Raw genomic sequence first — 10920 nt, 5'->3', positions numbered from 1 at the left:
CCCCCCCCCCCCCTCCTCCTCCCCTTCGATCTGCTCAAAGGCTACACAGTTCGAAGCTTCTTGGATGCTTCAAAACAGTAAAATCAATGGATACCCTGTTTTGAAATTTGAAAGAGATGCACAATGGCGGGCTGGGGCTTGTATTTCTTCCTTGTGATGGTCTGAAGTTTAGGTTTAGCTAATTTATCTTTACCATCAACACCCAACTACTATGGCTTCATTAGAATGATATTCACTTCCAGAGTTCTGATCAACTGTTCGTGTTCAAATAAAGAAAGGATTGAATTTCAGTTTCACCACTCCTATTCAATTGATAGTCTTCCATGTTTCATGACTTTAGATAGCTTTTCCAATACAAAATGAAGTGGGCATCTTTTGTTGGAAAGGGAGTTATATGACTTAGGGGCTAAAGGTAGTGGGAGAGCCATAGGAATCAAAAGAGCTTAAAACTTTCAAACGTAATTCATGGGTTTACGGAAAAGGCTACGAAATTACTTGGCAATGGGGTAAAAAGAAAGGGCAGATGCATCAAGGCACAAGAGAGGCACATGTGTATGTGTGTTTGTGTGTGGGGCTATACATCTATAAGCCCCGTCCCAAAACCTTTTTGCGGAACATATTCAGTTTGTCGCTTTCCTAACGCCAATTAACAAAATAAAGAATAGAGATTTTTTTTTTTTTTTTCCATATATCAATTTTCATCTAAAACTTTAAACTTTTAATTTCATCTAGACTATGAATTAAATAAGAGCTTTCACTCTTATCTTAAATCTGATATTTTTTAATTATTCATCCATTAATTTTAACATAAAAAAAAATATGGTTCAAAAAGTTGAAGGAAAAAAACTTTTTAAAAAAAAAACTTTCAATAAAAATAAAGTTTTTGCATCAAATGAGCTTGATCACAAAATGGACCATTAAATAATTATGAATATCATTTTTTTAATCTAAAAATCTATCCGTATAAAACATATATTATGCACATGAATTTTTTTTTTTTACTTAAATAATTATTTAAATCTGTAACTAAGGGGTAGGGTTTTTTCTTTTTCTAATAGATATTTTAACTAACAATGGAGAGATTCAAAATATTCATCTAGAAATGCTTCTGATTTGGATAATGAAGCATAAAGAGTGATATATCGACAAAAGTTAGAGATCAGAATAAAGAACCTGAAGAAAGAGCCTGCAAAGGGAGAGTAATTCTCAGAGCCTGCAAAGCTGTCCGAACAATATGGCCATGTCCAATCTATCATCGCCCACCAACTGAACTCAAATCTGAATCACAAAATCACAGTATATTTACATATCCTTGTTCGAATTTGTTCATTTCAATGAGGATTTTCATCAAGCTTAGTTTCTACCATATCAAACCGTAAATTAATTTAAACAATCTTTAAAGTAAAAGCCCCTAGTAACACAAAATCCTTTAACATTTGTATCTAATTTGAAATCGATGTACCAAGTATCACTGCCAACGAATCCATGCACATCCCATAGGTGCGGAACCGCCAAATCGGGCGCCCAGTACTATGCAATTTACATCTTCGGTAGGTCACCTAGCAAGTCTCTCGCTCTCTACCTTCCATTCTGCATTCAAATCTTACGTCGAAGGCAAAATTTCTACGCCCCCCTTGTTGGTTTTCCGTCAGCTGCTAAGGTGTCGGGTTAAGCCCAATGATTCTACCTTCTCCTTACTCATTAAAGCCTTCGTTGTATCGTCTTCATCTTCTTCTTTTGCACCACTATCCTGTTCTGAGAATGCAAAAGCGGAGGCGAATCAGCTCCAAATCCATTTCATTAAATGGGGATTTGACCAATTTTTGTATGTTAGTACTGCCTTTCTCGACTTGTATTCAAAATTGGGTTTTGTTAAAGCTGCTCGACGTTTGTTTGATGACATTCCTGAAAAAGATGTAGTATCGTGGAATGCGTTGATATCTGGGTACTCACGAAGTGGATATAACCATGATGCCTTCGAACTGTTTGTCGAAATGCGCAGGAGGGGGTTCAATCCTTGTCAGAGAACGTTGGTAAGTTTAATTCCTTCCTGTGGTACCCAACACTTATTCGCCCAAGGAAAATGCATCCATGCGTTAGGTGTTAAGGCTGGCCTTGATTTGGACTCCCAAGTGAAAAATTCTCTTGCATCGATGTATGGTAAATGTGCAGATTTAGAAGGGGTGGAACTCTTATTTGGAGAAATTATTGAAAAAAACGTAGTTTCTTGGAATACCATGATTGGGGCATTTGGCCAAAATGGGTTCTTTGTGGAGGCAATGCTTGTTTTCAAGCAAATGCTTGAGGAAAGAATCGATACTAACTCGGTGACGATGGTCAGTATCTTGTCTGCAAATGCAAATCCAAGATCTATTCATTGTTATGCTACCAAAACTGGTCTTGTGGAAAATGTTTCCGTGGTTACCTCTCTAATTTGCTCGTACGTAAGATGTGGATGCATACAAATAGCAGAACTGATTTATATGTCAAAACTCCAGAAAAACTTGGTTGCATTAACTGCGATTATTTCAGGCTATGCTGAGAAAGGTGACATGGGATCTGTGGTGAAGCTGTATTCCCGTGTGCAGCATTTAGAAATGAAACTAGATGCAGTTGCAATGGTTGGCATAATCCAAGGTATTACATATCCTGATCACTCTGGTATTGGACTTGCTTTCCACGGTTATGGGCTAAAGAGTGGGTTAATTATTGATTGTTTGGTTGCAAATGGTTTCATAAGCATGTACTCAAGGTTCGATGATATTGATGCAGTATTTTCTTTATTTCAAGAGATGCGTGAAAAGACACTGAGCAGCTGGAATTCTGTGATATCTAGCTGTGCACAGGCAGGTAGGTCAATTGATGCCATGGCTTTGTTTTCCCAAATGAAGTTGTCAGGTTATGGGCCAGATTCAATCACACTTGCTAGTTTACTATCTGCTTGTTGCCAAAATGGGAATTTGCATTTTGGGGAGATAATTCATTCCTATATTCTAAGAAACAATCTAGACTTGGAAGGTTTTGTTGGAACTGCTCTTATAGACATGTACGTCAAGTGTGGAAGAATGGACTTTGCTGAAAAGGTGTTTAAGAGCATGAAAGAGCCATGTTTAGCTTCATGGAACTCACTGATCTCTGGTTATGGTTTATTTGGGTTTAACAATCATGCTTTTCTCTGTTACACTAAAATGCTGGAGAAGGGGATAAAGCCCAATAAAATAACTTTCTCAGGAATTTTAGCTGCTTGCACTCATGGAGGACTTGTTGAAGAAGGTAGAACATACTTTGAAATCATGAAGAAAGAACTTGGTATAGTGCCAGAGTCACAACATTGTGCATCCATGGTTGGCCTGCTTGGACGGGCAGGCTTGTTTGAAGAGGCAATTCTATTTATCAAAAACATGGAAGTCAATCCAGATTCTGCAGTGTGGGGAGCATTGCTCAATGCTTGTTGCATTCACCAGGAAGTTAAGCTTGGGGAGTCTGTGGCGAAAAGGTTGCTTTTCTCTAACAGTAGAAATGGGGGATTTTTTGTGTTGATGTCAAATCTTTATGCAGCATCAGGGAGGTGGAATGATGTAGCAAGAGTCAGAAAGATGATGCGAGAAATGGGAGAAGATGGTTGTTCAGGTGTTAGCCTTATGGAATGGATTTCCTAGGAAGACACAGACAGAGACTTATATCTGTGAGAATTTCATTTGAATGGATATTCTTGGCGGTGGCAGCCTATATTTCATTGCAGATCCCTCATTCTGAGCATACTAGGAGTAGGATAGGCATTTGACAAGTGTAGTGCAAGTGATCTAATTATTTAGCTTCTATCTAAGACAAAACTATTCATTTGCTTAATCATAATAAAAATTCGCCAAAACCAAGGGAGACACGAAATTGTTTTCATCCAAAAGTGGCAAGAACGAAGGGTGAATGCAAAACAAAAAAAATAAATAAATAACAGAAAACATTAATGGAGATTGTATAATTGTATCGTACCTTGAAACTGTATTTGAGGAGAATCCGGATCGCCAAAACCCACGAAATCCAGCGAACTGCAGCTCTTGAAAACTGGAAGGGTTAAAAATTGATGACATGTAAAGTCGCTCATCAAAAGCCAAGGAAACCCAAAATCCTTTTGATGCAAAATTAGTAAAAATGATGAACACAAAGAAAACCGGTATGGTTGTATCATACCTAGGAGTTATCAGAGGAAATTGAGCTGTTAGTCTTGACAGTTATCAACCTACTGGATCACCAAGACCCCTATGATTCCTTCCTCGCCTTGAAGGCTTACAAAGTTTGACGTGTGCAAGGCGCAACTGACCTTGGTAAGCACGTCATAGTGACTTTTTCCTTTTTCTCTTGAATGCCATTATAATTACACTAATCAAAGATCTGCTGGAACACAAATTTGATACAAATGTTCTCCCAGCACTTACTAACTTTGAATTAGTCCTCCAGTCGGTCAGATTTCAAAGATCGTTGATCTGGTTGAAGACGAATTTGATACAATATGTTCTCCGGCACATTACATCTTTCAAATTGGCCATCTAGTCGGATTCATCGAGGGTGATAGAAATCATATAATAAGCATGTTGGGGGGAAAACGAACCTTTTTCTGAGAAATAAATTGATCGTAACTCGGTATCCAGCATAACGAGGAGAAGACGAATCTTAATCCAGAAAAACAAAGCCACAGGAAGAGGAAGCCCCGCGGACAACAGTTTATCTGGAATGGGTATAGTTTGTCCCCAATCACCTGCAGAGATTCCAATGGACTGAATCTAAACTACAACCCTTCTTCATTTTGACGAATAGTAAGGAAGCAAATTTTGACCTATTCCCTAAAAAATGAAAGCTAAGAGCGGGAAACGAGAATTGACGATTCAAAGAATAACAGCATTTCAATTGCGTACACGACGCCACAATCAACCCATCGTCATTACGAAGAACAGTTACCCTATCGAATATGCAATCGAGAAATCTCAAACGAAAACAATGATTCAGGGTGAAAAAAAGAAACGAGGAAGGGGAATTCAAAAGCGGATATGAAAAATACCGAATACCCTCGCGATCGAAGAGAAATACGCCTTGAAAATTTTGAACAAATCCCTGCCATAGCCGGTGCAGGGGAGAATAACTGAGGTTCGGAATTCATTCTTCGCTTCTTCTTCCTCAGAAAGATGATGAATGTGGAGAACGGAAGAAAAACGCGCCAATTTTGAAAATTACTAATATATATTTTTTTTTATACTCGATAATCAAAATTATAAATCATGTTAATACAACTCTCAAATTAATGATATTAGAGTTGAATATATTATTTAATTAGAAGATTATTCAATAATCTATTAAATAGCATTCAATAACTAATTGAAAGTTGTATATTTAGCATTACAAATATTGAAATTATTATTTTTTTTTTAAAAAAATAAACGATCACAAAACTGTTATCCTAATGAGTTATTAAACCACATAATTTTGTTTTAATTATTATCTATTTATTTTAATTAAGAAATTTATCGAACATTTGAAAAGGAATAGAATAATTAATCAATCAATTTGTTTTAATTTTTTTTAACTCAATTTGATCTATCTTAGTTTGAGCACTTCCTGACTCGCCAATTGACCAACTCCCGACCAAATCAACACCCTAAACCAACCAACCACCTCAATTTGGTCGGTTCGAGCAGATTGGCTCGGTTTGTTGGATTTTTTATATTGCCCCTAGTTATGATCCTATACAATCAATCCATAAGATGCTAGCATTAAAATTTTGCTTCAAACAAGCATACGTAGGAGAGTGAAGTTAAATGGTAACAGTCAAGTTCGTCTTTTTTTAGTTTTTCTATATGAGCTTTTTTTAGTTTTTCTATATGAGCTTCTCCTCGAAACGTGTTTGTTAGGGAGAGGTTTTCACACCCTTATAAAGAATGCTTCGTTCCACCTTTGCCCAATGTAAGATCTCAATAATTTATTGAATGCGAGGGCTTGAAAATGAGATTCGGCTAACGCCACAAGCCCATCATCATCAAGGGCTCCAATGACTACAATTGTTATAATGTTAGATGCACAAGACAAAATGCATCTAGTTCAGCTATCCATGCAGCTAACCATTAAAAGAAGTAATGGGTTTATTATGAATGATCATCTAATAAGTCGGGAGTTTTGGTGCAACAACAATCATCGTCATGATCCCGATGGTTCCAACAAGTCAGACACCTTGGCTGTGTAGTAATCTGGTTGAATATGATTGGAGGGGTCTTCAAGATTGGATTGAGTTGTCACTCCTGTTATGATTGTGGTACTCGTGAGTAAGGTTCCAGGGGTGAGGGGGAGGGGTATAGAAATCTAGAGTCCAAACCTGAAAAAACAAGTAGTGTTTTGCAGCCTGTGCTCTGGCCAAATAGGATGTCTGTGTCCAGTCTATCACCCACCATACACATCTTAGAGCAACCAAACTCAAATCTGAAAATCAAAACACACAATGGATCACGTATAGTTATTATTTTTTGGTTAAACTATAAGTTTACTCCCTAAACTTTAAGGTTTATGGATTCGAAGCTTTTAAAAATATCTAATAGGTTCTTGAATGTTGAGTCTAATAGATCTGTGAACTTTAAAAATGTCTAATGTGTGAGATCCTACATCGATGGGAGAGAGGAACAAGTGTCAGCGAGAACGCTGGGTCCCGAATGGGAGTGCATTGTGAGATCCTATATCGGTTGGAGAGGGAAACGAAGCATTCTTTACAAGGGCGTGGAAACTTATTCCTAGCAGATGCGTTTTAAAAATCTTGAGGAAAAACCCAAAAGGGAAAGCCTAAAGTAGACAATATATGCTAGCGGTAGGCTTGGACGGTTACATAATGGGTCCCCATGTGTTTAGTAAAAATCCATGAATTTTGTAAAAAGTAACGAATAGGCCAATAACCTATCTGAGACAAATTTTGAAAGCTCATGAACCAAATAAACACAAATCAGGATCAAACTTAGAATTTAACATTTCCTTTTCATATAAATTTTCAAGCACATTAAAATTGAGTCATGAACCATAGTGATCAGAAAATTGGAGATTTGAGTTTGAAATTGGAATCTCCAACAACGTGGCTGTGATGATTCATCATAAAAAAATAAAAAATAAAAATTAATGAGCGTGACAGTTTATATTTCCCTTACTTTTTCAGTAAAAAGTCCATCATGAATGTTGATGGTTTTCCGACCAAAATGGGCTCCTTTTCAGATGATCCACACACTGCAGCGACCATGCAACCAGCACCTGAATCAGAAGATTTAATCAAGTTAATGAGCCAACCAATGTGAAATAGCATTCAATCAAGTTGATTGATATTGAGAAAATCAATAGACAGTATGAAAATCATGTACCAGGGGTTTCTTGTGATTCAGTAAAATGGCCCACGGCATCACGGTTAGTAGCAATAAAGAGGCATCCCGGGTTCTCACGAATGCAAAGTGTAGCGTACCTGATGGTGAGAAAAATAAAACTCCATAGTCGAGTGATTATGTTACTGACAATGTGTATAAAACTGAACAGCCAGTAATGGACTGCATATTGAAGGCTTCTATAGGCAAGAAACACAAGATATAGGGCCGAGCGCTTAAAAAGTTTTTTAACCACTTCAAAAGTCATTTCAAACATGTTTGTAATCTAGTAGTTAAAACTAAAATGGCTTATGATCGAGCGTTTTTGAAAGCATAGAAGATCAATTCTGTAGAAGCCAAGAAGAAGAGGATGGGACAAGGGAAAGGTTTGTGGGATATGAACTTGCTTACTGAAGCTTGTAATAATTAATATGCCGATCTATTCCAACCACAACTGCTCCAACCTGGTACATCACATGGCAGATATAAATCATATGTAGAGACTGCAAGCAAAAGCTCACTAGAGTAAGGTAAGGCCAATATGTTATGTTACACTCTTGTCGTGCTCGATTGCGCAATCGAGATAAAGATCTGCAGTTTTTTTGGCATCTTCCTGCACCCAAAGTTGAAAGGCACTTGCAAGGTTTGATCAAATTCAATTATCTAAAGGAGAAGATATTGATAAAATTGTATGCGTCAAGTTGCAAGGAAGCCACCTACATTACTATGCGAAGTACTACCCAACAAAGATTTCAGTAAAATTTCAAAACAGATTGCAGTCAAGTTTGGTCTCCTGTGAATGCCAATAAAAAGAACAGGACTAATGAATACTGAAAGCTAATTGCAATATCCTGAAAAGGGAAAACTAAGGTTATTGAGTGTTACTCGAACAAGAAATATTGAAATACTCGTATCCAGTTGCTAGACAATGTTAGAAGTGTAAGCTAAAGTTATTGAACCTTACTCGAAAAGACCCACATTAGTGGAGGTGAGCAAATGTTTTCTATCAATGTTTTCAATGCTCCTCACTTGTATCGGCCCAAGCCCACTGCTAGTAGATATTGTTCTCTTTGGGCTTTCCCTTTCGGGCTTCCCCTCAAGGTTTTTAAAACGCGTCTGCTAAGAAAAGGTTTCTATACTCTTATAAAGAATATTTTGTCATCCTCCCCAACCGATGTGGGATCTCACAATTCACCCCCCTTCGAGGCCCAGTGTCCTTGCTGGCACTCCGTTCCCTTCTCCAATCGATGTGGGACCCCCCTTCGAGGCTCAGCCTCTTCGCTGGCACATCGCCCAATGTCTGGCTCTGATACCATTTGTAACGGCTCAAACTCACCACTAGCAGATATTGTCCTCTTTGGACTTTCCCTATCAGGCTTCCCATCAAGGTTTTTAAAACGCGTCTATTAGGAAGAGGTTTCCACACCCTTATAAAGAATGTTTCGTTCTCCTCCCTAACCGATGTGGGATCTCACGTCACTTGTGGGCTTAATATTGTGGAAGGTCATCAATATTAATTGGGGAGGAAATTACCCCTTTTATAGGGGGTTAAATCACCAATTATCTCAAAATTGAGTCAGAAAAAAGAACATTAATAAACCATTAATAGAGAGTTGTCTTATCTACGTACTGGACCACCAAGACCAGTGAATCCTGCAAGCTGAAGCTCTTCCATGATACCTGCTTCGCCTATGACATAAACCTACACAGAGAAAAAAGAGACCCCACTTACTAAAACTAGCTAGCTACCAAGATGGGCTATGAAACGCAACAGTATAGAGTAAAAATAAGAAATCTGGAAGGATTACAATCATGCATCTGGGAAATGAATTCTTTAAACATGATCAACAAATCTTCTAATCCTACCCACGCTGTTGTTTCTTTCAAACAGAATTGTAGTTATTGCAATCAAATCAATACATAAGAAATATAAATTTGAAACGACAAAGAACACAAGAAGCACGATGCGGGAAAGACAACCTTCTTTTCTGGAGAGAAATTATTGACTTTCAAGAACATGGCAGCAGCAAAAGAGGAGGAAAATATTTCATCCTACAAAAGAAGTCATGAAGACAACAATTTAGACAATAGGAGAGAGAGCTTTTCCAATTCTAATCGACGAGACTGACCTCTGAAACAGAGATTCCAAGTGAATAGAACTTCTTCGCATATTGCCTTCTTGACTTGGACGAATTGTTGGTGACAAAAACCAATTTCTTCCCCTACAAATGCACGACACTTCCAGTCGAAACAAGAATCCATGGTTCGAATGATCATAATAAGATAACGAAAAGTGTACCTTAGACCGAAGCATTTCAAGCGTATCAACGACGCCATCAACCAACTTATCGCCCTTCCATATAACACCTAACCGATCAAAAACAAAATCATGCAATCGAGTAAACATTAAAGATGAAGGAAGCGGAAATAGAAAATGAAGAATACCATCGCAATCAAAGAGAAAGGCCTCGACGGAATCGATCAGATCCCGGGCATTGCCGGTGGAAAGCAGCTGGGGTTCGGAGGTTCTTTCGACTGAACTCATACCTCCAGGACAACAGTCTCCGGGTACGGCAGCGAGTGGCAATCGAATGGCTGTCGTGTTCTTGGAGAATTATCCGGTGATTGGTTCGTCCAATTTGGAAAGTGCAGTTGCGCAGAGATATTTTCATTTTCTTATTACCCTAAACCGCTGTCGAGGGCGGCGAAACACAGTGGAGATTCCTTTTTTTTTTCAAATTTAAATACTCCATATTTTATGATACTGTAATTTAATTTAAAATTTCTTAAAAAAATTAATGTGGAGAATAAATTATAAATTAAAGTTCTAAAAGTATGGCCTAGAAAGAGTATTTCGAATAATTCAATCATGGTAGTTTATTAAATTTGATTCATAAGCTATGGTTACTTTACGATCGAGTTTGATCATTGGATTAATCTTCTCCAGAACGATTGATTCATTTCTATTATTATTATCGTCGTCGTCATCATCAAGGCATGACTCTATGTGTCTATATTTTGTTCGGGTATGTGAGATCTCACATCAATTAGAGAGGAGAACGAAGCATTCTTTGTCAAGGTGTGGAAATCTCTCCCTAAAACACACGTTTTAAAATCGTGAGATTGACGACGATAGGTAACAGGCCAAAGCGGACAATATTTGGCAGTAGATTTGGACTGTTACAAATGGTATTAGAGGCCGACACCATACGGTGTATCAGCTGTGAGATCCCACGTTCGTTGGAGAAGGGAACGAAGTATTCCTTATAAGGGTGTGAAAACCTCTTCATGGTAGAGGATTTTAAAAACACGAGGCTGATTCCTTATAAAAGTGTGGAAATCTCTCCCTAAAAGACCAGTAGGCTCAAATGGTATCAGAGCCCGACATCAGACAGTGAATCAGCTATGAGAACCACGTTGGTTGGAGAAGGGAACGAAGTATTACTTATAAGGGTGTGAAAACCTCTTCCTAGTAGAATATTTTAAAAACACGAGGCTGATTTCTTATAAAAGCGTGGAAATCTCTCCCTAGAAGACGTATTTT

The 10920-nt window shown here is 37.9% G+C and overlaps 2 protein-coding genes across 5 annotated transcripts; one reads left to right on the top strand and one right to left on the bottom strand.

The window, feature by feature from the left end:
- Nucleotides 1-1293: 1293 nt before the first annotated feature.
- On the top strand, nt 1294-3855 carry LOC111453241 (pentatricopeptide repeat-containing protein At2g04860). Of its 3 annotated transcripts, none has more exons than XM_023094264.1 (2): nt 1294-2637; nt 2791-3855. In XM_023094264.1, exons 1-2 carry the CDS (start codon nt 1533-1535, stop codon nt 3657-3659), a joined length of 1974 nt encoding a protein of 657 aa, XP_022950032.1. In that variant the 5' UTR covers nt 1294-1532; the 3' UTR covers nt 3660-3855. The 3 variants fall into 3 exon arrangements, with proteins under 3 accessions (XP_022950032.1, XP_022950031.1, XP_022950030.1); XM_023094263.1 differs by having other exon boundaries at nt 2773-3855; XM_023094262.1 differs by having other exon boundaries at nt 1294-3855.
- Nucleotides 3856-5922: 2067 nt separating this feature from the next.
- Nucleotides 5923-10086, bottom strand: LOC111453841 (phosphoglycolate phosphatase 2). 2 transcript variants are annotated; one of them, XM_023095105.1, is made up of 11 exons: nt 9822-10086; nt 9676-9743; nt 9506-9598; nt 9357-9428; nt 9007-9078; nt 7930-7989; nt 7788-7840; nt 7380-7477; nt 7173-7272; nt 6359-6462; nt 5923-6284 (listed from the first exon to the last, which is right to left on the bottom strand). In XM_023095105.1, exons 1-11 carry the CDS (start codon nt 9919-9921, stop codon nt 6184-6186), a joined length of 921 nt encoding a protein of 306 aa, XP_022950873.1. In that variant the 5' UTR covers nt 9922-10086; the 3' UTR covers nt 5923-6183. The 2 variants fall into 2 exon arrangements, with proteins under 2 accessions (XP_022950873.1, XP_022950874.1); XM_023095106.1 differs by having other exon boundaries at nt 9924-10086.
- Nucleotides 10087-10920: the final 834 nt, after the last annotated feature.

This window comes from Cucurbita moschata, unplaced genomic scaffold (assembly GCF_002738365.1).
Source record: "Cucurbita moschata cultivar Rifu unplaced genomic scaffold, Cmos_1.0 Cmo_Scf00015, whole genome shotgun sequence".
NCBI classification, from domain to species: Eukaryota; Viridiplantae; Streptophyta; class Magnoliopsida; order Cucurbitales; family Cucurbitaceae; genus Cucurbita; species Cucurbita moschata.
This window is presented reverse-complemented; position numbering and strand designations above follow the sequence as displayed.